This window comes from Panthera onca, chromosome C1, assembly GCF_046562875.1.
Source record: "Panthera onca isolate mPanOnc1 chromosome C1, mPanOnc1 haplotype 2, whole genome shotgun sequence".
Taxonomy (NCBI): domain Eukaryota; kingdom Metazoa; phylum Chordata; class Mammalia; order Carnivora; family Felidae; genus Panthera; species Panthera onca.
This window is the reverse complement of record NC_138346.1, coordinates 103,030,076-103,057,845: the sequence shown is the minus strand read 5'-3', so window position 1 is coordinate 103,057,845 and position 27,770 is coordinate 103,030,076. Positions and strand designations below refer to the sequence as shown.

The window sequence follows — 27,770 nt, the reverse complement described above, 5'->3', positions numbered from 1 at the left end:
TGGAGCCACCCAGGCGCCCCTAACGTTTATTCACTCTGACAATCACAATACACGTGCTGAACCCCTACCCCCACTGCACAACATGGGACACACCAGCAATCTCAAACTTAACATTGCCTTCATAAGAGTATCTTGAAAGGTCGATAGCCTGAGAGAACATGCCCTTTGGCAAAACACACACTGACTGACGGGCTGCGACGTGCAGGGCAGAGGCAGCGGGTCAGGGGGTGAGTTGTGGCCCAGTGTCCACATCTCATCAGAGCGTTGACACCACCTCTGCTATAAAGATTGGGAAACATTTTTGTTTCCACATCTTTGAAGGCGTGGAAAAACAGTCTCCTCACGCAATCTAACGGCTGACGATGGAAACGAAGGGGTTGAACAAAATGGTAAATTTTAACAAGGAGTTACTCGGGGAACTTGAGGAATTCCATCATACACCATATTCTGCCATGACAAAAACCAAACAAGACCCGGCAACCTATGAATCTTTCAGAGAGCACTGAGGCCAGGACAATTTTCTTCCTTCATGGTGGAATTTATATGTTCTAGTACTATCTACAGTCTGGGGAGATACGTAGGTCTTGAGGCACAGTCCTTGAAAACATCAAGTGTGTACTAAATGAGATATTAAATTCCAGCTGGGTGACCAAAACATAGTAGTTTAAAAACAGGGTATGTCTGCATTTGCATGGTGCTTCTACCGTACAATGCCCTCGTATATTTAAGAACATATCTTGCGGGGGCTCAGTCGGTTAAGCATCCGACTCCGGCTCAGGTCAGGATCTCGCGGTCCATGAGCTCGAGCCCCGCGTCGGGCTCTGTGCTGACAGCGCTGAGCCTGGAGCCTGTTTCGGATTCTGTGTCTCCCTCTCTCTCTGACCCTCCCCCCGTTCATGCTCTGTCTCTCTCTGTCTCAAAAATAAATAAACGTTATAAAAAAAATTCAAGAAAAAAAAGAAAAAAAAAAAAGAACATGTCTTGGGAAGCAACAGTCCACTCAAGCGAGGTCTTTAAGAAAGCCATTTGTACATCACAGCATACGACATGAGACGACAAATAGCATTTTCTGTGGCCAGTTACCTAATACCAGAAAAATTACTACGGTCTTTCCCTCATATCCAATGCTACTCGTTCATTGCCAGGATGATTTTATTTCTACCGTGGTTACTTGCGGGATTCGGGTTCAGCAGGTCACGCTAACATCCTACAGTTGATTTAGTCTGCTTTGAATTTTTAGGAAGAAAGTCATGACATAAATATATAATCATGGAGTTCATTCATATTTTGATATGGGCATGTTACTCTACTTTTAATATGCTTAATGATTTCAACGTGGGATGTGTATCTCTATGAGAAAAGGAAACTCCAGATATTTCTTTATCCTTTTCAAAACATCTGTAAGGATTTTCCTTATGCCGTGACAAGTTCTCCTTTAGCTTTTATACAAATCACGCATATTAGGAAAAATGTGTAACTTTAACCAGATATATTGGGATATAAAAATACAAGCTCACAGTCAAATAGAAATAGAAGTTCAGAAAAAATTTGTTACAAAGTAAAACTTAATCTCATTTCACACTTTTACTCTGTGAATGCTGATGAGTTTAAAAAAAAAAAAAACAACCTCCCGTGTGGCACATTTTCATTTTTGCCTTATGTTGAAGTCACTTGTTACACCTGACTTCTTTTAGCTCCTCTGCTGTGAGTGTCTTCAGAGTGTAGACTGTGTCCCATAGGGCTTTGCAATGGACACTGCGCACAGCAGGCACTCAACTAATTATAGCGTCATATTGAGGCACCTGGGTGGCTCAATCGGCGTCCGACTTTGGCTCAGGTCATGATTTCACAGTTCATGAGTTCGAGCCCCACGTTGGGCTCTGTGCTGACAGCTTAGAGCTGGAGCCTGCTTTGGATTCTGTGTCTCCCTTTCTCTCTGTCCCTCCTCCTCCTAGTGACCCTCCCCCACTTGTGTTCTTTTTCTCTCTCAAAAATAAATAAACATTAAGAAAAATGATGTCATGTTGAAAATTTGAAAATAGTTATGCTGTTCCTGTCTTATGATTTACATTTAAAATAGAGTGTAGGGGGGCGCCTGGGTGGCTCAGCCAGTTAAAGCGTCCGACTTCAGCTCAGGTCACGATCTCGCGGTCCGTGAGTTCGAGCCCCGCGTCGGGCTCTGGGCTGATGGCTCAGAGTCTGGAGCCTGCTTCCGATTCTGTGTCTCCCTCTCTCTCTGCCCCTGCCCCGTTCATGCTCTGTCTCTCTCTGTCTCAAAAATAAATTTTAAAAAAACGTTAAAAAAAATTTAAAATAGAGTGCAGGGGCACCTGGGTGGCTCAGTTAAACATCTGACTTTGGCTCAGGTCACGAGCTCGCAATGTGGGAGTTCAAGCCCTGCATCGGGCTCTGCACTGATAGCTCAGAGCCTACTTGGGATTCTCTCTCAATCCCTCCCTCTCTGTCCCTCCCCCACTCTCTCTCTCTCTCTCTCAATAAATAAATAAACTTAAAAAAATAAAAAATAAAATAGAGTGTAATACATACATACGATCATGTATGTAATGTGTAATGTACATACGTGAAATACATGCATAAGGTCAAAACTCAACCAGCCCAGCAGTAGTAATCAGTAAAAGCAAGTATCCCTCAAACCACCTTTTCTTGGTCATCTCTTCCCCTCTCAGTAGGAACAACTACCGCTACAAGCCTAGAGCTATTCTGTGCATTATTATTTACTTTAAAGAGTATTTTATGAAAGCTCATCATCTTACGTACGGTTGTGATGGCATTCTGCTACAAGAAAGAAAGAATGGGAAGAAATGGTGACTTAGGAATTACTTTAAACAAATTTTAGGAAGAAACAAAAGACATTCCAAAGCAGCCATACGGTAAAGCCACGTTGGGACAGCATGTTCCGGTGAAGACACATTCGTATGGTTGAGAGTTGAACTGTGAGATCCATAGCTGCATTTTTATTTGTGCAATCCCGTAGTGAAATGGTGTGAACTTCACGGTCACGTTCATCTTCCCGTTAGCCGGGATTAGTCCTGAGGGGAAAGAAAAGAGATGATCCTTCCTTGTCTTGCAAAGTCCAGTCAAAGAGGCTGATACACACACAAACATGTTCTTCCCATGGTAAGTACAAGTATTTCCATGCTCTTTTCATTAAATCCATGTGAATTGACTTCTACATGTTTACACTGATCTTATTTACCAACTGCTACGTTAATCCTTCATAATAATTGACTGTCACTTATATAAATAGATATATGTCCATCAGCATTAGTGAGTCAGACGTGAACTCCCAGAACTATCATCTTTAAGCCAATTACCACTCGTCGATGTTAATGCTGTAAGCAACAAAGAATAGCTAGGAACACGCATAAAAGTTTCTGTCCAGGTAATTCAGTTTCCTGCATTTTGGTGTAATTGGATTCTCTCCTTCTAAATCTTTGGGACGGACTACTGCTCTCTCTGAAGTCAAATATCCCAGCTTACCTTATTTTTCTGTTCTATCTCTGGTGCCAAAAGGGCTTAGTAAGTGCTCAATAACAGGGAAAGGGAAAGAAAAGGGAGAAAGAAAAGGAGGGAGAAAGGGAGGAAGGATCAATGTAGTAGATACAAGAAGGGTTAATGTTCTCTCTGATTTCCACTGAAGGCTCTTTGGTTTGCCTTCTAGATGATTCCTTATGCCCTCATGTGTCTGGTCTTTGCACTATCCCTGCAGAGGCCTTATACTTTCCCTCCGAATTGCTTGGCATACCCTCCTTCTCATCTACGCCGTTCTCTCAATCTTGTCCCGCTGTCTTCCTTGTTCTCTATGCACAACCACATGGACCTTTTATGTGCCTATCCAAGCATTCACTAAGAATTTACTGTGTTCCAGGCAATGTTTTAGGCACCTGAGAAACAGCAATAAACAAAACAAAGTCCCAGATCTCACAGACTTTACATTCTAGCTGGGGACTGAAAGCAAACAAACAAATAGATGAATATAAAATATAAAGTCATGTTACGAATACCAGCAAGAAAAGTAAAGCAGGGTATGGGGGAAGCAAGTGAAATGAAATGCTCCATTTGAGACAGAATGAACAGGAGGCTTCTCTAGTGAGGAGATGTTGCAGCTGAGACCTGAAGGAAGGTCATACACATTGGGCTCCTGCTGCCTCAGGGCCTTGGCACGTGCTATTCCCTTTCCTAGATCTTCTTTCAGTTTTTGTTTTTGTTTTGTTTGTTTGTTTTTTTTTAGAGAGAGCAAGTAGGAGAAGGGGGAAGAGGGAGAAAGAACCTTAAGCAGACTCCACACTCAGCACAGAGCCTGACATGGGGCTCGATTCCACAACCCTGGGATCATGACCTGAGCCAAAATCGAGAGTTGGATGCTCAACCGACTGAGCCACCCAGGTGCCCCCTCTTTAAGTTTTTTAATCCTACTCTCTGAAATGACCTCTTTTTGCCATCTGCCTTCTCCTAGACTCAAACGTAGTTTTACAAAAGTAGGAACCTGCTCATTACTGTGTTCCCAGCTCAATAAATACTAGTTGAGTGAGTGAATGAACCAAGTTTCATTCACTCACTCAACCTCTGTATCACGTGAAACTCCTCCTGACTCCTCATCCCTAGGAGCCTTCACTCCCTTAAACTTGTATCAGCCCAAGGGCCACCTGAACTGTTGCCTGCTCAAGTTTACAGCTCTCCCCCTGGACTGCACACCCTTAAGGCTGGCAGCAGGCCCCAAAGCTCATTTACCATCCCAGACCCTTAGCTCAGTGCTTCAGAAATAGGTATGGGTCAACTTCCTGAGAGCAGAAGTCTACACCTTTAAATGACATCCACTAGTGACCCAAGAACTCCCTGCAGGGCAGAGTGAATCAGCAGAAGAGCTCGGTTCTACAGGCCAACCTAGGATCAGCTGAATACAAACCCATGTGCTACAGGTCCATACCTTGACCACCCACCCGGTCAGAAAATAAAACATCCTCTGACCCGCAGTTCATTGGGGGGCTTTAGACTGCTTCTGCTCCGGCTCATTAACTTAAAATAATAAGAACAAGCTCTGGAGCAAGGATTAATGTTTGCCTTGACCCGGCTGATTTATTTTTAAGTGCTCCCGGCCCACACCTAATACATAAAACACACTGGAGGCGTAACCTGGGCAACCAGAGTGGACAATGCTTTTTCCATCAACGGGGACACCAGTTAGCACAGCTCCGTTAACGGAACTTGGTTGCGGCTGATTGTCAAATGTTAACAGCTCTTAAAGGTGTGCCTAGCAGTCCTGGCTTACTGCTTGGCAAAAACTAATGGTGGGAGGAAGGAGAGCAAGTTTCATGGTTTAACAGTAAGAAACACCCCCCCCCCCCATTACTACTTTATTTTAAAAAGCCCAGACCAAGATTTTATGGGTTCCGTCCACTCTGGGGGCAATTTCAGATCACTGCCCTTAGATCAGCAGGGATACTGTTAAATTGCAGGGCAGTGAGGGTGTAGGGTGGAGAGAGAGAGGAGAGAAAAACTGAGAAATGAACTAGAGGCTAAGAAAATCCTAGTCTATCAGTAAAATGGCTGTAACGAAGAAAACATAGCAACACTGAAAAATACTATAATGATTCATGAAGTGACCAGAAAATACCACTGGATCTTTGCCTTGATTTTTGTTTTTTTATATATTTTTGAGAGAGATAGAGAGTGCGAGCAGGGGACGGGCAGAGAGAGAGGGGGACAGAGGATCCAATGCAGGCTCCTTGCTGCTGACAGCAGCAAGCTTGAAGCGGGACGCAAACTCACAAACTCTGACCTGAGCTGAAGTCAGATGCTCAACCAACTGAGCCACCCAGGCGCCCTGACCTTGATTATAATTATGTAAAGTATGCATAAACATGGCCAGCCACCCACAGGAGATTTGTTAGGGTGGTTAGGCCCAGGATGGGGATCATTTTTTATTTTTATTTATTTATTATTTTTTTGGGGGGGGATCATTTTTTAAACATTTCTTCTTTCACGTCCATATAGTGTCATTACAATATTGTTATCCTTTTTAAGTCACTTTTTATTTCAAATTCTCAGAAGCCACAGATCATCCTCCTTAAATTATCACAAAGCCCTCATGCTTGAAGTGTTAGTAAGTATTGGTTTTAATCTTCCAGGATTTAGGGTTTTACAAGCTGTGCGATGTGGGGTAAATTTCTTCATCTGCCTAAGCTTCGGGCAGGGATTTAATAGCGCATAGTTTAAAAACTGTCCACAAACAAGCCGTTGACAAATTCGGTGTCTTGGATTCACTGGATCACAGAAGGGAGGGCTTCGAGACTCACCACCATGAACCACATGCCGCCCACAGGGACACTCACAGATCACTGCCACTGCCCAGGGTGTGTGGACAACAGAGACCCTGGCTCACTGGGCCCCATACGAGCTCTGCGACTTGGCTTGTTATGTTACCCGAGGCTCAATTTTCTCAGCTGTAGGATGGGACAAGGTTTGAAGGAGACAACAGTGTACAAAGTCTGGGATAATGCTTACTTAGGAGGGAGTGTGTGTCCTATAAACCTTCCCAACATTTGTGCCAAATATAATGAGTAATGACTTATTCTGTATTATATTATCGTTAAAATGTCGGGAGGAGGGGGCCCCCGGCTAGCTCAGTTGGTGGAGTGTGCGATTCTTGATGTCGGGGTTGTGAGTTCCAGCCCCACGATGGGCATGGAGACTATTTTTGTTGTTGTTAAAGTTAAAAAAAAAAAAAACAAAAAAACAAGATGTCAAGAAGAAGAAGTATTTTTTGGAAAAACTTACACAGTTGATTGTGGAACAACATGAGGGGGAAGAGCACTCACCCCCTGTGAAGTTGAACACCTACATACAACTTTTTTTTTTAAAGTTTATTTATTTATTTTGAGAGAGAGAGACAGAGACAGCACGAGTGGGGGAGGGGCAGAGAGAGGGAGTCAGAGGATCCCAAGCAGACTCCGTACCTTCAGTGCAGAGCCCAATGAGGGGCTCAAATCCACGAAACCGTGAGATCATAACTCCAGCCGAAGCCAAGGGTCAGACGCTTAACCGACTGAGCTGCCCAGGCGCCCCTCCTACATATAATTTTTAACACCCCCAAAACATAATGACTCATAGCCTACTGTTGACCAGAAGCCTTACCAATAACATAAACAATTAACACATATTTATAAGTTCTATGTGTTTCATTTTATCTATTTTTTAATTAATTAATTTTTAAATTTTTAAATTTACATCCAAGTTACTGAGCATATAGTGCAACAACGGTTTCAGGAGTAGATTCCTTAATGCCCTTTCCCCATTTAGCCCATCCCCTCCTCCCAAGTTCTATGTATTTTATACTGTATTCTTACCATAATGCAAGTTAGAGAAAAGAAAATGTTATGGAGAAAATCATAAGGAAGAGAAAATATATTTACAGTTGTGCTGTACTTACTGGAAAAAAATCTGCGTTGAAGTGGACCCAGACAGTTAAAATCGGTGTTGCTTAAGGGACAACTGTACCAGTACCTAAAAAAGGAAGAGGCAACAGCCTCACGGTGCCAAGCCACTGGGATGGGTTTCCGAAAGTACCGGGTCTTTCTTTTTGCTTTTTTTTTCTTTTTGCTGCCAAACTCAGGCTATTCTACAGGTCATGAGATAAGGACTGGGCTGCCCCTGGGAATGTCTACTTAAAAAATTTTTTTTTACATTTATTTTATTTATCTGAGAGGCAGAGAGAGTCAGAGCACAAGTGGGGGAGGGGCAGAGAGAGAAGGAGACACAGAATCCGAAGCAGGCTCCGGGCTCCGAGCTGTCAGCACAGAGCCAGACGCGGGGCTCGAACCCACACACCGTGAGATCATGACCTGAGCCGAAGTCGGATGTTCAACTGACTGAGCCACCCAGGTGCCCCTGGGAAGGTCTACTTTAAATTTTAGGCCTGTGGACTTTCTGTAAAGGGGTGAAATATGAGCCCTGAGGCTTTCAGTTATCAGTTCATTTCTAAGCTTCCTGGGAAGAGCCAACGCTTGCTCAGCCGCAGCAGGTGCGGGACGGATGCTAACAGCCAATTACCCCCGATCTTCCTTTAATCTTTCATTCTCTTCTCCCTCCAGCAAGCCTTTGTGACAGAAACTAATCAGTAAAGTGAGAGTTTGGGGGGATCTTCCTTTTCCTCCCTGTCTACCAAGTACCCAAAATGCAGGCCATGGGAGCAGGATCAGAACAGCTTGGGGACCCTACCTGTGCTGATGGGAAGCTGAGGGGCAGTCTGAGCAGGAGGATGCTGGGAGAGGCAAGCCAGGCCACCAATTCATTTTCTGTCAAGCCTGTAACCTGCTGGCAGGGAGCAGTGAGTGTAGCACACATATGTTACATGGCCACGGTCCTGGGCGCTGTCCAGCACGCAAAGACAGCTCCGGGGAGGCCAGAGAGACTGTATGGGAATGCTTATAGATGAACTCAAGAGCTGCACGAAGCACCACGCACAGCACCTGCACTCCCCATCACTCACGGGGACACAGGGAGCCACCCCCTGAGCACGCTCCCAGTTCACCGACGCCTCAGCAAAGCCCAACTGTGCCACCACCCACCCTTCGCCGTTTTCACAGCCAGTACCCATCCAGGCCAACCTGGCTTCCTTCCTTCCTTCCTTTTTTTTTTTTTTTTTTTTAAGTATGGAATGCTTCACGAATTTGTGAGCCATCCTTGTGCAGGGGCCATGCTGATCTTCCCTGTGTCGTTCCCAGAGGCGAGCCCTGGGCTTCCTTCCTGAAGACAACCTGCTCCCTACTTGTGCTACTCCAACCCACTCTCCCCTCAGGAGCGTCATGAGGCCCCACCTCCTGCTGAGAGCCCTCCACTGGACTCCCTCCCAGCTCAGAACCAAACCCTAACTCCTACCACCCTCAGCTCCCCGGGGCCTCTCCAACCTGGTCTCCCCTTGGGCACATCCTCCAGACATGCTGGGCTTCCAACCTTCTAGCGATGGTGGCTCCTGTGCTTAAAGCCCCCTTCCCCAGTTCCTGACCACCGACGAAAGCAGTCACCTGGTCACATCCCCTTATTTTGTTTTTCTTCACAACCACTTCCACTCCCTGGACAATGTCCTCCTTATGTGCCTGTGTCTCTCCCCTGAACTGGGACATCAGAGAGGGAAGCAGGACTGTCTTGTTCCCTGGGGCAGCCCAGGGCCTATCAGTACCTGATGCACAAGTACTGAGTGCTTAGTTCTGGAACAAATGCAAATGGGGGGCCACAGGGCAGGAAGCAAACCCAGCAGCAGGAGGAACCGAGCCCAGCAGCATTTCTGGTACAAGACGGTGAAGCGAAGCTATTCTAACTAGAACACCCTGCTGGAAAACTCACCAAAACTCCAAGAAGCAAATGCATAAAATGGAAGAGAAGGAAAGTCTTCCATTAAACAATCCCAAAGCCTGAAAAAGCAGCACGCTTACCAAATACAGTAAAACCTCCGATTTCAAGTAACTTGCTCTGCAAGCGTTCCGCAAGAGGAGCAAACATTTCTAATAAATTTCAACTTGACACACGAGCCACGTCTTGCAATGCGAGTAGTGTGTGATGCCGAATGTCACGTGATCACAAATGAGCCCATGGTTCTAGAAATTCGCTTTGACACACGAGTGCTTTGGAAGACAAGCATGTTTCCGGAATGAATTATGCTAGCAAACCAAGGTTTTACTAGTGTAAAGTAAGGCATGGGAGTGTGCCGGGAGCTGGGAGGGCAACAAATTTCCCTGAGGATAAGGGGAATGGCCCTGAAAAAAAAAACCACTCACTAGTCTTTGATTAAAGAGATAAAACGTGGTATGTGGCTGGGCCCTGGAGAAGCAGGGATCAGGACAGAAGAGACATGACCTCAGCATCCTAGAATAGCGGGGGAGGCAGCTGAAGAAGTAACTACATTGCCCTGACATTTCTATGGCCTTAGACCTGGGACCGGGAGGCTGGAGGTGACATGACGGGGACAGAGCAGAGCAAGTGACCACAGAATGACAGCACACAGCACAGAGGACGCACCCTGCCCTCGTGAGCCTGAGGCAGTGATGGGAGATGTCCTCCCAGGATGCCCGAGCCCATGGACTGTGGGCCAGACCCTGGTTCCAATCCCAGCTCTGCCCTTGGGCAACTTACCTAAACACTCCATGCCTCGGATTCCTCATCTGCAAAGCGGACATAATAATAGCATCCAGTCATAAGTGTTATTGGGAGTATTAAATGAGTGAGTGAGTATTGAGGTGCTGAGGTGGCTCAGTCGGTTAAGCCTCTGACTCTTGATTTCAGCTCAGGTCATGATCTACCTCAAGGTCATGAGATCAAGCCCCACATCCAGCTCCATGCTGACAGCACAGAGCCTGCTTGGGATTCTCTCTCTCTCCCTCTCTCTGTCCCTTCCTCCACTCGTGCGTGCACTTGCGTGCATTCTCTCTCTCTCAAAATAAATATTTGTTAAAAATGAGCAGCACTGATGTCTGGCACGTGGTAAGCACCATATAAGCATCAGCTGCAATTATAATTATTATCACCGCCATCATTTCTTTCCCCACGTTATCCTTCTGCTGGCAGCAGGCCCTACTCAACGCTGAGTAAAATGCTGAGTGGAACCAACATTTTGTGTTATGCACAAAAACCGAAAATTCAAAAATTAATCCACTTTGGAGGAGGAAGGGAACATAAGCAAAAGCCGGTGAAGAACACACATGCAAGGAAGGGAGAAACACAGGGAGAGCCGTAGCAGGGAGGAAGGAAGAATCCGTACAGAATTAAATTATTTTCAAGAAGATAACAGATACCAGGGGCAAAGGGGAGCCAACCCATATACATGATTTATATGCCTGAGGGAAAGAACAAAGCAAATAGAAGATTAACGTATCCAGTTTTAATAGTTGAAAAATTTCCTAAAACAGGGGCGTCTGGGCGGCTCAGTCACTTAAGGATCCGACTTTGGCTCAGGTCATGATCTCACGGTTCGTAGGTTCGAGCCCCGCGTCGGGTTCTGTGCTGACCGCTTGAAGCCTGGAGCCTGCTTCGGATTGTGTGTCTCCCTCTCTCTCTGTCTCTCCCCTGCTCGTGCTGTCTCTCTCTCTCAAAAATGAATAAAAAGGGGCACCTGGGTGGCTCAGTCGGTTAAGCGGCCGACTTCAGCCCAGGTCATGATCTCGGAGTCCGTGAGTTCGAGCCCCGCGTTGGGCTCTGTGCTGACAGCTAAGAGCCTGGAGCCTGCTTCAGATTCTGTGTCTCCTTCTCTCTGACCCTCGTTCATGCTCTGTCTCTCTCTGTCTCAAAAATAAGTAAACGTTAAAAAAAATTAAAAAAAAATGAATAAAAATTTAAAAAAAAAGAAAAGAAAAAAAAAAAGAAAAATGTCCTAAAATAATGAAAGTTCTTTCTCTCCAGACCAAAAGGACATGCGACGTTCAAGGAAAACAAATGATACGGAGCAACACCAATACATATCTTGGCAAATTACTTAACCTCAAGGTTGAAACAAAAACAAAAAGAAAAAGAATTCTAAGGGCATCCAGAATTCACCTTGGGTGGGTAAAGATTCCGACCAGCCTCCGAATTCCTAGCAAGTTCAAAGCAAAGGGCAATCGAGCAACGTCTACAAAGTTCTGAGGTGACCAAAGCTGTACACCAAGACTTTTAGACCCAGTCAAGTTGTCCTTCAAGATGACAGGCTGCAGGGACGTTGTCAAACAGGCAGGCACTCTCGGTATGTTGCCTCCAGGAAACGTTGGTTAACAAGCCGCTGGATTACATAGTCCAGACAAGCCAGGAGAAAGGACGGACGTGAAGAACTTAGAGTGGAGAAAACATGGAACAAGAATGGAGGGGACACCCTGGTTCCATTTAAATAGAAACTAAGCAACTGTGGCATTTATGGTCACAAGGCAGAATGCAAAGGCTGTAAACCCAGATAAGGTAAGATAATATCACAGAACAGGAAGCCATAAGGGGGGGGGGGGGGGAGAGACAGTGCATGGATGCTACTTCCCCTTTCTGCACCACCAAGACTCTAGCTGAACTTGAAGCATGCAGCTGAAGGAAGCAGTGGCTCTGACCTCTTAATCTCTCTCTTTTTTTTAAATTATTTTAATGTTCCTTTATTATTTTGAGAGAGAGACAGAGTGTGAGACATGGAGCGGCAGAGAGAGGGAGACACAGAATCCCAAGATGGCTCCAGGCTCTGAGCTGTCAGCACAGAGCCCGACGCGGGGCTCAAACCCACGAACTGTGAGATCATGACCTGAGCCGAAGTTGCATGCTTAACCGACTGAGCCACCCAGGTGACCTTTCATAATCTCATTTCTTAATTTTTAGCAGTAAATTTTAGGAATATCACGTTTTTAAAGTTTTTATTTATTTAATTTGAAAGAGAGAGGGAGAGAGCACATGAGTGGGGGAGGGAAAGAGAGAAGGAGCAGAGAATCCCAAGCAGGCTCCACACTGTCAGTGCAGAGTCTGATGCAGGGCTCGATCCCACGAGCCATGAGATTATGACCTGAGTCAAAATCAAGAGTCGGATGCTTAACTGACTGAACCACCCAGTCAGGGTATAAGGTACCCTTAGGAGTATCACTTATATCAAGGAAGTTCATTAATTCCTTTGGCTTCACCTGTTGTTGTTGTTGTTTTTAATCAATATCAAGTAATGAAACATATTTTCATAACAAACATATTTCATTTTTATAAAGCCATTTCTTAAAGAAATTCTTACGTTTGCTCAGCCCACTATCTCCCACACTTATTTACACCCAGAACTTTTCTTGTTTCCCTCTGTCGTTGCTGTTGCCTGGTTTTGGGCAAGTCGCCTTTCCCATACCAGCCCCTTGGGACCCCCAGAAGGGCCTGTTCTGTAAGCAAAGCTGGCGTTCCCTTCCAGTCTCCCGGAAGACAGGCTTTTCCAGCAGGATAAAGGGTTGGGTCATGCTATCCTTGGCCTCTCCCTGGACCTCCCTGGGGCTGGCACTTCTGCATGGGCAGTAGGGGTACAGAGTTTGGTCAAAGTACAGGAGTTGGTCTCTGGGCAAAGTCCACTGAATGGTGTTGGTCAACTGAGCTCAAACCAGCCCAGACTGACATGCCACTAAATGATCATCTTGAGCAAGAGATACCTAAGGACCCTGAAGCCAAGGAGAATACACAAGGCCTGGTTGAGAGCTATTATTGATCTCCCTAACTTTTCTCTCCCAAAAGAGAACGTTCCTAAACTCTTAGTCTTGTGATACAATTCTATTTGGCTTTCTCTCCTATTTCAAGGATCCTATATCGTTACTCTTCCAACTTAAGGGAGTGGTTGAGAGCTCGGGGTCTGGAGTCAGACAGACCTTGCTGCCTTGGGCGAGACATCTGGCCTCCCCGAGTCTGGGTGTGGTTGGCTGTAAAAAGGGGTGATGCTAAGAGTTCTCATCGGGTTGTAGAATGCAATGTAGTAGAGCATCCAGTGTGCTTAGGACAGCGCCTGTCACGTGCTTAACAATTAGCAAATGGAAGCGATTATTAACGTTACGCCAGCTACTCTATGTACAACCACTGTCACCCATCAAGGAGATACCAACTGCCAGGTAAAATGTAGCATTGCTGGGGCGCCTGGGTGGCGCAGTCGGTTACGCGTCCGACTTCAGCTCAGGTCACGATCTCGCGGTCCGTGAGTTCGAGCCCCGCGTCAGGCTCTGGGCTGATGGCTCAGAGCCTGGAGCCTGTTTCCGATTCTGTGTCTCCCTCTCTCTCTGCCCCTCCCCCGTTCATGCTCTGTCTCTCTCTGTCCCAAAAATAAAATAAAACGTTGAAAAAAAAAATGTAGCATTGCTACAACGTGACAGAACGGCCTCAGGGCTGTGCATAAAGAATTGCTACCTGCCTGTCCAGCTTTTCCTGCTTCCATTAGTTACTGCTATAAATTAGTTACATATATCCTTAAATAAGGGGCTTTGGGAACTCATTTGCATTTGATATATTACCTGTCCCTAGTTGTTCTCACTTCCTCACCCTTAAGTCTGGTGCTCTAGAAAGTCATAGAAACGTTTGATCTCTTGACTTTACTTCCCATAAGTGTTCTATTCTGACCTGGCATATGGGCCCTGGCTTTTCTCCAGTTTGCTGACCTGAAAGGTAATCAGAAGCATTTGGCTGGTGTATCTCGCTCATTTCTATCACTTGCCAAAGATATATCTGTGTGTCTCCATTTCGCTATGTAGCCGTATAATAAGCATTATTTTCTGGGATGAGGCTATTCACGATGGACCTAACTACCAATAAGAAACATTTTATGGGAGCCTCCTTTGTGTGCTGAAGATCCAAAGGTCTTACCATCCTCCTGACAATCCTGATCTGTCCCCTACTCAGTCTGTGCTGGGATTGGGGGTCTTCTGTCTCACCCACCAACAGGTGTATAGTGAGGTGGGGAGAAGCAGGGGCAACCTTCCCTATTCATACTCTTGTCTGGAAGGAAGGGGTTCACCTGCCGGTGAGGCTTGTTATATGATAAAATACCTCAGCCAGTGGGGAAGGAGCCTTTGGAGAAAAAAGACGCAAAAAAATGAGTTAACCCTCACTTCCTGTTGAAACTTAAATGGGTAAATGCTGGGGTATGGCCAGCACCATGGCAGGTGCTGCAGGAGTATGAATGAATCCAACGGAGATCACATGATTGGACTAGGGGTCAAGTCCCTCTGGCCCACCCAGAGTAAGAGGTGCATGGAGGTGCCTTGGACTTTGATACGTAGGGTGCACACTCTTTATGGCATCCTAGTGCTCATCCAGGGGTAAGGGAAATTATTATTTGCCAAGATGTGCTCCGGGCTGGGTTGCTTATAATCAAAAAGTAGTCTGGGTCCAAAGCGAGGGCAGAGGCTCTGGGATTACTCCCAAATCAGTATCACATTGTCATAAATTTGCATTTCATAAGAAAATGCAAAATATAAAATTATTTCCAAATGACTGCTCTATGCCTCATCACTGGGGGAAAAAAGAGAACAAAAGTATTAAAACTTTCTATAAGAACTCTGGGCAATAGTCCTCAGGAACTCTTGCTTAACTAGCCATTGTATGCTACAATTTACTATTTATATGAATTGCATGCATTCGTCTGAGGGTATGGGACACCAAGTGAATGCCCAGGATCTCCAAGTGTTCAAAAGTGAACGAATTCAACAATTTTTTGTGTGTGTGGCATTTGGCTGTTCTCCAACACTAATAAAATGTATTGCTGCCTCTTCCAAAATTATCGACGGAGTGAGCGTTCTTGATGCTTTCATTGTATATGATTTCTTGTCAGCACTGTAAAGAAGGTCACAAAATCCTTCACTCCTTTCCCCCAGTCTCAGGAAGATCTTGGCACAGTCAACAGATCTAGCTTCTGATAGCTATAGCACACACATGCATCTTAAGGACGCCCAGTGGGCAAATGGCCAGTTGAGTTAAAATCAGGGGCACTATGTCAGATTCGTATCTTGTAAATGGAATTAGCTTTATTCAAATTTTTTTCATTTGGCAAGCCTGAGCACGAAATGCCTGGAAGGCATGGATAAATGATGCTTCTAGTTCCTAGAGGAGAACTTGCTTTATAACCCCATGGACCATGGATGTCTCCACCGCCTCTAAAGATGTGCCTAAAACAGTGTCTATAACTATACACCCTAACTGTGTAAAATCAGCCCATGGTTCTTAGCCTATCTGGGTCCTATTTATAAAATGGGGGCAATAAGGACTTAACTGGCCGAAATGTGATCCCTGACTGTCCAACTGTATAAGACCTAGGAGTCAGGTCAGATGCCTGGCAAGTCAGAAAAGCCCAGCACCTGCCTGGGCTACATGCACCTGACCTGCAGTCACCGTCCTCGCAGACACAGAGCTTTTTTATTCCAGGTGAGTAAAAGTCATCAGCAAATTCCATAGCCTCAAAGATGTATAACAGATGCATCAATACATTAACAAAGTGGGAAACCAAAGCAAGAAAATGCCAGAGAGACCAGTGGGCCAAGGAATGCACCAGGCCTCATAAAATGGCTACCGAGGAGGCTGAGCGGTCCAACCTAGGAGACCTGCTTGTGTACAAGCACATCAGTCACATCAGCAACACCATCCATATGACGCAGAACATTTGAAATCGTATAGGTGGATCCCCAAAGCTCAGGAGCCCTGGCTCGCTCACTCACCCGCTCACTCACTCACTCACAGCTTTGCTTGCCTCACACTCTCCAGATTTTCCTCCTGGTTTCTGTCCTGCACCCACTCCACCCCCCCCCCCCCCCCCCCGGTGTCCTCTGAGTGCCTGTGTGCTCAGGTCTCAGTTCTCCATCCACTTCTCTTCTCTGGTCACCCCTGCTCCCCGGGTGATGTCATCTCCAGACCCCCAGCAGTATGTTCCATCAGTACCTAGGTGACATCAAAACATATGTCCCTAGCTCCCACCTCTCTCTCGACTTCAAACTGGTATATCCAACTTAATTTCACTTAAGGGAAGAATTTAAAAGATAAGCAACAAACAAAGCACCAGAGCAACGAAAGCTTATCAGGTGGATCAAAGAGCTCATGGTCCCATTTGTCTGAATTATGTGGCTGTGCAATTTATAATCTGAATGCTCAAGGACACACCTGCATAATTTTTAAGTACAGTTGTCGTTCATCGATGCTCAGCACTTACCTGCATAATTTTTAAGTACAGTTGTCATTCATCGATGCTCAGCACTTAATTGCTTATGTATGTAGTCCACTGGTTTTACGAATAGGCCGTGTTTCAAAACCCTTCTCGTCGATTGATATTCTGTGTCTTGGACAATAATTCTTGGCAGAAGTATGACTTGGCCACAAGAACCTCTAGCTTTCTTCCAGATACTCCCTTTCTTTTCCTTGGCACTGATAACTAGCTTAGTTCAGGCTCTCAAGGCCTACTCGATTTCATTCCCGATACAATGATTTCCTGGTTTCCTGCCTGCTCCCACCTCAGTCACACCTGCACACTGCAGCTACACTGGCTTCCCTAAAAAACCGCTCCTATCACAACTGCTCGGAAATCTCGGTGGTTCCCTCTCTTCCCTTAACAGCTTTATAGACCATCAGGTGGGACAGGATCTTACTGGTGAACCTTGTCCAGTGATTACCAAGAACCACTGAGGAATGCCTATATCAGAATCACCTGGAGGTGCCTGTTACCAGTACAGAAAACCAGACCCTTCCCAGAGCTACTAAATGCAAATCACCAGGGATGGCTCCCTTGGCTTCATAGCTGTCCTAAGTGTTCAACATCTTGGGGCACTGCCCTACTCTAAGCCCCATCTGCCGTCTGAGCCTTTGGTGAAGGTGAACTGGCTGCTTGATAAGAAACCGATTTCATATTTTAGCGTCTCTGGTGATGTACTGGGAGCCACCCGGGCCAAGGCCATTCCTTTCTACACCACGGTGATTCCTGTTACTGACACAGCTAGTCTGCCTCCAATACCTTTCTCTTCTTGAGGCTCCCCCATCCCTGTTCCTGCCGTGACCTGATGCCCTCTCACTGGGATTTATCTGGATCTGTTTTAGCACGTGGCTTTCAGGGACAGTCCCAGAGGTCCAGTATGGTCTGATGGCCCAGGCCGGAAGAGGAACCCCTCCTCTTTCTTGCCATAATCTCTAAGCAGAGCCTGGACTAAGATCGCAGGAGCTAGCTCACTTTACCAACTTAACTCGCGGGTCAAATTTTTATAACCTTTTGGAGTTAAGGCAAAAATTCAGTTTGTATTTCATGAGGCAGGTGCACAGGCTTTGGAACCAGAATGACTGCTTTTAAGTCCCACCTCGGCCACTTACTACTGAGTGTCCCTGGATAAGTTATTTAAACACTTGGCACCTCATTTCTATGTCTATCAAATGGAAATAATAATTGTACCAATCTTACCTGGTTGTAGTGCAGATTAAATATATAGGTACATAGGGGCGCCTGGGTGGCTCAGTCGGTAAGCGTCTGACTTCAGCTCAGGTCATGATCTCACGGTTCGTGAGTTAGAGCCTCGAATTGGGCTCTGTGCTGACAGCTCAGAGCCTGGAGCCTGCTTCAGATTCTGTTGTCTCCCTCTCTCTCTGCCCCTCCCCCACTCACACTGTGTCTCTCTCTCAAAAATAAATAAACATTAAAAAAATTTTTTTTAATGTATAGGTACATACACATATATAAAATGTATCTATATCTATCACTTAGAATAGTGCCTGGCATATAATAGTTACTAAGTGTTACTATTATTACTCTACCAAAAAGCTTAGAGTGAGAACATCAACTATAATTAAAAGCAGAAATATAATATTATTTAGTATAATTTTGGTAACCACTTATTCTCTCTTCTTTTTAAAGCCTAAAAATAATAAACCTTCTCTCTGGAAAGAGAATCAAGTCCTGTTTTATGCAGTATAAATGGTAAAGTTACACTGAATTTCCAAAATCTCAGAATGGCTCCTGGTTCCCTAGGAAATAATCTATATACATTTCATAATTTAGAAGTAATTCAAAATTTCTGCTTTGAACACTCATCTATGCACTTGCAATCAGGAAATTAATGGATTCCTACCCAGACATTCAAAAACAAAACTATTTTAGTGTTCGCAGCAGACTGCTGTGGACAGATATTTAAAGCCCAAACCCAAACATCAAGAGACAGAAACCGGGAAGCAGAAATCACTTCAGATGGAGACAGCATTTCCAAAAGTCCTGAGCAGTGTCAGGATCTATGTCCTTTAGGGCAGGCAAAGACGGACTGGCCACACCACGTGCAGCAAATTCACAAGAGCTTTCAATAACATTCCAAACGCTTGGTAAGAAATAATGTTCCCATGTTATTTGAAATTGAATGAAAAGATGAATGCAAATCCAAGGATATACCAAGAGCCAAAATTAGAGTAGGAATGGATTAGTTTCCAACTTCAAGTGTTGGTCGTGAAAGAGATTTACCTGGATGCTATTATAAATTATCTGCATGACCCAAATGATCCCAAAGTGGCCTCATTCTCTAGTATCCAATCCCAATTTACAATATGTCAGGTACGTCAAATTTGCTATTGTTACACATGTGAAAAAACCATATTCAAATGAAGTTTATTCTCTTTCATAACTTGAGGCCTACTCTCCAAATCCTCTCTGATCTGAGAACTCTGAGGAAATTGGAAACTTGAAACCTTGATTCTCCTTACCTGATAACGGGTCAACAGTAAAGGCTTCATGAGACTGAACCAAAGTGATATGAAACTCGAAATCTATAGGGCAGCTGCACTGTAAAGGGATAACATATTTTTTGCTGCAAAAAAAAACAAAACAAAAAGGAAAAAATTTTTTTTCTTTATAACTAGTTCTTTTGATATCAAGGAATAGACTCAAGTTACATAATAAAGAACCACAACAGGGGCACCTGGGTGGCTCAGTTGGTTAAGCATCTGACTTCCGCTCAGGTCATGATCTCGTGGTTCATGAGTTCAACCCCTTTGTGGGGCTCCGTGCTGACACCTCAGAGCCTGAAGCCTGCTTCGGATTCTGTGTCTCCCTCTCTCTCTGCCCCTTCCCCCACTCATGCTCTCTCTCTCTCAAAAATAAACATTAAAAAAATTTAAAAGGGGGCGCCTGGGTGGCTCGGTCGGTTAAGTGTCCGACTTCAGCTCAGGTCATGATCTCACGGTCTGTGAGTTCGAGCCCCGCGTCGGGCTCTATGCTGACAGCTCAGAGCCTGGAGCCTGTTTCCAATTCTGTGTCTCCCTCTCTCTCTGCCCCTCCCCTGTTCATGCTCTGTCTCTCTCTGTCTCAAAAATAAATAAAAAAACGTTAAAAAAAATTTAAAAAAAAAAAAAATTTAAAAGAACCACAAGAGTGACCATAGTCAATGCGGCTGTAGTAATTCCTGGGTGCCAGCTACTGTATACATTTCCCAGATATTAACTCTTCTAATCCCATGAGGCGGTACTGTGATCGATCATCCCCACTTACAGACAAGGCAACCAAGGCACGAGAGAACATAAGTGTCCTGTCTGAGGTGACACGGCTAGTTAATGGCAGAACTGGGATTCAAGGCAGGTCAACTGTGCCCAGTTTCCACACCCCAAATACCTTGGTCCTCACTGCCTCTTGAGTACCAGTGGGTTTATCCTGTGGACACTCAGTCACAGGGAAAGGGCTTCTCTGCCACACAACGGGCCCCAGGGAACCTAGGGAACACTGAATGGGCAGGCTTTACACAAAGAAGCCTGGGAAGCTCCTGGCTCTAACAGAGCTTAGAACTAGACCGTGTTGAAGAAACCACACTTCCGGCTGTGTGTGATGGAAATATGCCAGAGACTGTTTGGTAAGAAGGGCAAACAAGCAGTAGAGGACCCGGAGAGGGTCTGTGAATTCGGAAATGCTCCCTCAGCCAAGACCAGCCCAACTTCTAACTGGGCCTGCGGTGGTCCCTTAGGGCACTACAGGAGTCATTACAGCTGTGACATCTCTCAGAGAGGCCTGAGCTTCTCCTCATGTCCTCTCCTTCTATGAGGTGGGTCAGAGTTTGTGGGATGAGCAAGGCATGGAGAAGCCGAGTTCTCTACTTGTCCCCTGGCATCCTACAGACACAGAGCTGGGGAGGGTTATCTGGGCCCCTTTCAGCAGCTGGACATTGAGCTCCTCCACTAAGAGACTCAGCCCTGCCCTCTCTCCCTGGCCTTTCTGCCTCCTCCCTTCTCTACCTCGTAACTCCCATGCCCTCACAGCCCATCTTGCCCTCCTGCCCAGTGGTCGGTCCTTACTCCTTAAGCTTTCGACGATGAGCCTTCCTGCCCACTACACTTCTCCCTCACATCTCCCAGTCCTGGGGGAATATGACTGTAAGCAGAGCGGCCAGAGCAGCTAGCGTGCTGCCTTCTGGGTGGTGCCCATCCCGACCTAGTCTGTGTGGGGACCTTTCCCATCAGGACCCTCTTCTTTACCTGCCCAGCGCCTGTCTACCTGGGAGACTCTAAGTCCTATGAGGGCAGAACTGAGTCTACTTACTTCTCTAGCATAACCTCAACAAAATTCCAGAGTCCTGCACAGGCCAAACATTCAACAAACATTTGTTGGAGCAAAGTAGAGTAACTCTTTTTTAGTAGTAATTCTGAGGATATAGTATAGCTCAAATGTGGTCTTAAAAATTATGCCACGGGGCAGCTGGGTGGTTCAGTCGGTTAAGCGTCCGACTTTGGCTCAGGTCATGATCTCGTGGTCCGTGAGTTCGAGCCCCGCGTCGGGCTCTGTGCTGACAGCTCAGAGCCTGGAGCCTGCTTCGGATTCTGTGTCTCCCTCTCCCTCTGCCCCTCCCCCACTCACACTCTGTCTCTCTGTCTCTATGTCTCAATAATAAATAAACATTAAAAAAATATTATGCCACGAGGGGCACCTGGGTAGCTCAGTCAACACTTGATTTTGGCTCAGGTCATGATCTCACGGTTCGGAGATTCGAGCCCCATGTCAGGCTCTACATTGACAGAGCGGAGCCTGCTTGGGATTCTGTCTCCCTCTCTTTCTGCCCCTCCCCTGCTTGCTATCTCTCAAAATAAATAAAAATAAACTTAAAAAAATTATGCCACGAGCATTTTTACTTGGGTTTAATTAAGTTCATTACTTTTTTTAAATTTCTGGAGTATCTCAAATGTAAAGAAAAATACAGAGGATAATATAATCGAGGTCCCTCAGGGTGCCTGAGGGACTCAGTCGATGAACCAAGGTCATGATCTTGCAGTGTGTGCGTTCGAGCCCCGCGTCAGGCTCTGTGCTGACAGCTCACAGCCTGGAGCCTGCTTCGGATTCTCTGTCTCCCTCTCTGTCTGCCCCTCCTCTGTTCTCTCTCCGTCTCTCTCTCTCAAAAATAAATAAACATTAAAAAAAAGTAGAGGTCCCTTTATCCACCATCGAGCTCTCAAATCTTCCGCTTTGGATAAATCAGTGTTTTATTTTGAAAGAAATAAAACACTGCAGAACACTTGAAGCTCCCTGTACACCTCTCCACCCCCCTCTACTTCTTTTCTCTCCAGGAGTGATCCCTACCTCGTCTCCGCTGTCTACCTTCCTCATGCATTTTCATAACACTGCCACATGTGTATGTGCTCACGAAATATATAATATGGTATTACTTGTTTTCAACAATGTCATTCCAAAACTTGCTAATGTTGCTCAACACTCTGCAGATTTATCCCTGATACACAATTTCGAATCATGATACACGAAGTACTGTTCGTTCATTTCACTGGGGATGAATATTCTAGTACATGACTATGTCACCCCTGTCCACCTACTCTCTTGCTGGGGGCATTTAGGTTGTTTGCACTTTTTTCACTATTGCAACGTGGCGGCGACAATCCTTGTGTGTGACTCACGCATCTATGCCAGAACTACTCCAGGTATAACCGACAAGTAGAATTGCTCGTTACGAGCAAAGTAAAATTAGCAACTTTACTAGACATAGCCCAAATGCTCTCCAAAGCCCTTTTACTGATGTCTACCTCCATGAGCAGCCTATGAGAGCCTCTCTTGCTTACCAACACAGATTTTCAGACATTTTAACTCCTTCTGGCCCAATGGGGGTAAAGTGCTATCTCATTTTATTTTCATGTTCATTTCTTCGACGTTGACCTTCTATTCAGAGGGAGACGTTTGGGTTTCCTTGTCTATGGACTATCGGTACATATCCTTTGCCTATTTTCCTATGAAGTTGTTCTGCTCTCTTGTCAATCTGTAAATTCTAGAAATTAATTCTGTCAATTATATCTAGTGATATAAATTCAAGTCAAGGATCATTATACACAGTAATCTCTTCAGCCAGCAGTGAGATGAATGCTTCATAGTTTTGTTTTGTTTTTTTTACCAAACTCATAAACTCTGTCCTTGGTCAGACTCTCTAGAAGCAGCCAGTCCATCTTAACTCTCTGAGGTGCTTCCTAATTCTGAAACACAGGGCACATAAAGGTCATTACATTTTCAAGACACTGGGGTCCCACTGAACATCAGCTGCTCCACAGCACTGGGGAGATAAAACTAACTGTACAAGTTACATATGCCCCTCAAGAAGTGAGCAGCCTTGGGGCGCCTGGGTGGCTCGGTTGGTTGAGCATCCAATTCTTGATTTCGGCTCAGGTCATGATCTCACTGTTCGTGGGATCGAGCTCCGCATGGGGCTCTGTGCTGATAGTGCGGAGCCTGCTTGGAATTCTCTCTCTCCCTCCCTCTGCCTCTCCTCTGCTCATGTTCTCTCTCAAAATAAATAAATAAACATTAAAAAAAAAAAAAAAAAAAAAGAATGAGTAGCCGTGGGTGATGGTCGATGTGAAGTCTAAACTGCTCACACGTGGTCTCTGAAGACCAGGCTGGGGACTCCCACTCACACAGCCACATGAGTTAGATGGTGCTTGGGGCATTAACCCCAGCCATCGGCTCAGAGCCACCCAGTGAGGTAAAGCCGGCTGCTCAAGAATCTTCTGCTAAAAGCTGCATGTTTGCATTTTCTGAACTAAAACAAAACAAAAAAAAAAAACAAAACAAAAAAAAACCAAAAAACCCTGCCGGAGCTTTTATATATGCCCAATTTAAAACTAATTTTAGACCTCCGATAATTCCCATAGAAAAGGTGTAAGGGTATTTGTTTAGTGATGATTACGTGAAACCAAGTTCCTGATGCATTAACCAGTCTGGAAAAACAAACAATTCCTTAAGGGCAAAGAATTCCAAGTACCCTGATTCTGAAGGAGATATTGCAGTGCAAGTAATACAGAATACAAATTTGTGTTCCTTACTGCAGCTCATATTATGGCTGTCGAATTCGCACAGATGACCACCAAAATCATAAATCAAGGACAGTCTGGATGACTTTGGGTCACAAAGAATTTTGACAAATATAAAGTTTAGTTTATTCAGAAATGTTTCCTGTTTGAAAAAAACAGAGTCCCATTAGATTCTAAGGGGACTTAGAAATTCTACACTAAATTCCTATGCTAAATACCATTAAAACCATAAAACAGACTCTTGACTACAGAAAACAAATTGAGGGTTGCTGGAGGGGAGGCAGGCAGGGGATGGGCTAACTGGATGGGTATGGGTGATGGGTATTAAGGAGGGCACTTGTGATGAGCACTGGGTTTTGTTTGTAAGTGATGAATCACTAAATTCTACTCCTGAAACGAATATTACACTGTATGTTAACTAACTGGAATTTAAATAAAAACATGAAATAAACAAAAACAAAAAACTGATCTACACTGAAGAAACATGAATAAATACATGTATCTTATGCCTATGGTTTCACAGGCACAAACAGGACCCTGAGTTCTTCTGTAACTTATAGAAAGCGGCCAGTTAAAAATCTCAAAGCAGATAGAAGTTAGTTAACTTTTGAAGTTAACCACAACTTTTATACCTGTTACTTTATTATTTAAACATTTTATTGGTTATGCTAAGGCTCTGTATAAATATCTATTAAGTACGTTAAAAGGATATACAAAAACATACTACTTCAAAAGAATTGTTCCCTATTTTGCGGCACCTGGGTGGCTCAGTCTGTTAAGCACCTGACTCTTGATTCGAGCTCGGGTCATGATCTCATGGTTTGTGGGTTCAAGCCCTGTATCAGGTTCACACTGATAGTGTGGAGCCTGCTTGGGATTCTCTTTCTCTCTCTCTCTCTCTCTCTCTCTCTGCCCCTCCCCCATTCACACTCTGTCTCTTTTTCAAAAATAAATAAAAATTAAAAAAAAAAAACTTTTAGAAGCCATTTCCTTTCATTATCCCATCAGCAAGATAAGCCTAGAAAATCCCAAGACCTTTCCTCAAATGTTACTGGCCTCCTCTCAAGCACTGCTATGCACACAGAGACAAAGGAAGAAATTTGGGGGCTGGCTAGTTATTTTTCTTTAAGCTTTAGATGTAAATTTTTGTATTCAGAGTGTGACCCCCAAAACAGAAAGAAAGCAGACATAATGGTTAGTTGCCTGATAAACCAGACCCCACCCCCCACAAACAGGCAACAATTTGAAAAGACATAGAGTTGAGGGTAAATTACGTTTCAAATTTCAAAGTATGTCTTTTCATCTAAGATAATTTATGTTCGTATGAACTTTCATTTGCTGCTTATCTTATTTTCAAAGACACAATTAATCTCACCAGGATTGGAGCCTCAAACCAGAAGCAGAGTGGACCCGTGGTCCTTAATGATATAGTCAAATAAAGAAAAACACAAATTTACATGTTCAAGTAGCAGGCATTTTTTTTAATTTTTATTTAAAAAAAAATTTTTTTTTTAACGTTTATTTTTTTTTGAGACAGAGAGAGACAGAGTATGAACGGGGGGAAGGGCAGAGAGAGAGGGACACAGAATCGGAAGCAGGCTCCAGGCTCTGAGCCATCAGCCCAGAGCCCGACGTGGGGCTTGAACTCACAGACCGCGAGATCGTGACCTGAGCTGAAGTGGGACGCTTAACCGACCGAGCCACCCAGGCGCCCCTCAAGTAGCAGGCATTTAATTATTTTTTACACCTAGAGAATTAAACACCACCCTCCTTTTTAGCCTAAGCTTAGACCAAAATTGGAGGCAAAGAACAAGAAAAAGTCAAAGAATCAGGGAGATTCGATGTCTTTGTCTTGCTGGCCTGGCCTTTGAGCTCCTTTCTTGCCTTTGGTTCAACTCTTTTCTCAACCTAATTACTTAGTCCTCCCTGTTGGTAAAATCCCCCGTTCCCTGCTCTCATTCATGCCTCTGTAGTTTAGAAAAAGGTGCAACACTAGGGAAAAAATCAGAATTAAATGAGGTCACTTCTGCCTTCTTGGTAAAAGAAGTTAAGGCATTTCTCTAGGGGCTGGAATGGAACGGAATTCGGAAAAAGTTCGAGGTGACCATGACATGTTATCTGCCATCCGCAGAGATAATATGTGCCCTATTCATATTTTTTTTAAAAAAACACTTAAAAAATGGTAAGGCATACATAACATAAAATGTACCATTTTAACTATTTTTAAGTATACAGTTCGGTGGCATTAGGCACATTCACACTGTTGTGTGACTATCACCACCATCCTTCTCCAGAACTCTTTTCATCCTGCAAAACTGATACGCTGTTCCCATTAAACACTAACTGCCCCTTCCTCCACACCCCCAGCCCCTGGCAGCCTCCACTCCTTCTACCTTCTGTCTCTGAATATGCCTGCTCTAAGCACCTCCTGTCAGTGGTCTCATACAATAATATATAATACCTTTTAAAAATTAAACATTAACTTCATTTTAAAATGAGAGTATTCAGATAAATAATAAATATTAGAGAAAACTGCACCTTGCAACTCCCCAGAGGGATAATATGGGGCAAGGAAGGAAATTCAGGGGGTGCTCCTTTGAGTCGGAGCAGGGCCTGTGGCTGAAGACCAGAGAACAGGGACATCTGGCATCAAGCAAGAGAGTCACATTCAAGGGAAAGGAAGCAACTAAATCGAGACATGAAGGGAGATGAAAAGCCTCCTGCAGACTGCTTTTTCCTTTTGTTGAGAAAAATATAGCGTTTATTCGGAAAAGATAAGAGGATACACTAAAAACTACTGCTAGGCCTCTTCTTCTTTTAGAACAGAGGGCAGAAGGAACCTCACGCCAACTGTGTTCCAAACATACTTCCTCAGAGCTAAGTGCCCTATAATGTCTGGCCTGACACAGCCAGCAGGGCGCCCAGCTGCCAGCTTCTAGTCTTATGGCTTACCCACCAGCAATTACTAGAACTAAAAGCTCACTTGGAAGAGGAGCAAGAAATGAATTTTTAAAGCCAGCAACTTAAATTCAAGTAATTCTGGTCTTGAAATGGTATTAGGATTTTTCATAAGAAATTTGGGGCATATTCAAGAGAAAGCAACTACTTAAGAAAAAAAGAGTCACAATTCAGTGGGCTGGTAGCTAGTGACTCTGTTCTAAGTGTTTTGACAGGCATTAAATCATCACATTCTAGAAACCACATTAAAAGTGTGTGTATGCGGGGCGCCTGGGTGGCTCAGTCAGTTGAGCGGCCGACTTCAGCTCAGGTCATGATCTCGCGGTCCGTGAGTTCGAGCCCCGCGTCGGGCTCTGTGCTGACAGCTCAGAGCCTGGAGCCTGTTTCAGATTCTGTGTCTCCCTCTCTCTGACCCTCCCCCGTTCATGCTCTGTCTCTCTCTGTCTCAAAAATAAATAAACGTTAAAAAAAATTTTTAAAAAAGTGTGTATGCACATGCGTGTGTAGGTTCTACCTTTGAGGTAGAACATGGAGTGCAACAACAGTGGTGACCAGATGTGGCTGCTTGGATAGTGTTTGGTGTGAGATGTAATAGCTGTATAAACCAAGCGAGGAGGAGGAGTGCCCAGAATCATGGAAACATGCCACCTTTAATTACCGCCCCCGATGCACACGTTCATTTTTCAATTTAGCGGTATCTCTCCAGGACCGAAAACTATCCACAGGAACGTGCTTCGGGTGGACTTATGAAAACTCCCTGTGTTGTATTCTTGAATATCAGAATTAGGAACTGACCCATGAATATTTTTTGCAGCATTTAAAATGTAGAACATCTGGGGTGCCTGGGTGGCTCAGTTGGCTGGGCGTCCAACTCTTGATATACGCTCAGGTCCTGAGCTGGCAGTCGTGGGATCGGACCCAGGCCAGGCTCCTTGCTGAGCATGGAGGTTGCTTAGGATTCTCCCTCTCTTCCTTTCCCCTCTCTCAACTCCTGTGCGCGGGTGCATGCATGTGCCCTCACTCTCAAAATAAATAAGTAAACATTAAAA

The 27,770-nt window shown here is 44.8% G+C and overlaps 1 protein-coding gene and 1 pseudogene across 3 annotated transcripts in view; both read right to left on the bottom strand.

The window, feature by feature from the left end:
• The window catches only part of CFAP221 (cilia and flagella associated protein 221), a 104,315-nt gene that overhangs the window by 50,029 nt on the left and 26,516 nt on the right, over nt 1–27,770 (bottom strand). For all 3 annotated transcript variants that reach the window (XM_060625507.3, XM_060625506.3, XM_060625505.3), the window contains 2 exons: nt 19,180–19,283; nt 2,891–3,050 (listed from right to left, as the gene is read on the bottom strand). In XM_060625507.3, the coding sequence (XP_060481490.3) occupies nt 2,891–3,050; nt 19,180–19,283 (264 nt within the window). The remainder of the gene's footprint in view (nt 1–2,890; nt 3,051–19,179; nt 19,284–27,770) is intronic.
• LOC132674030 (U6 spliceosomal RNA) lies at nt 8,667–8,760 on the bottom strand (annotated as a pseudogene).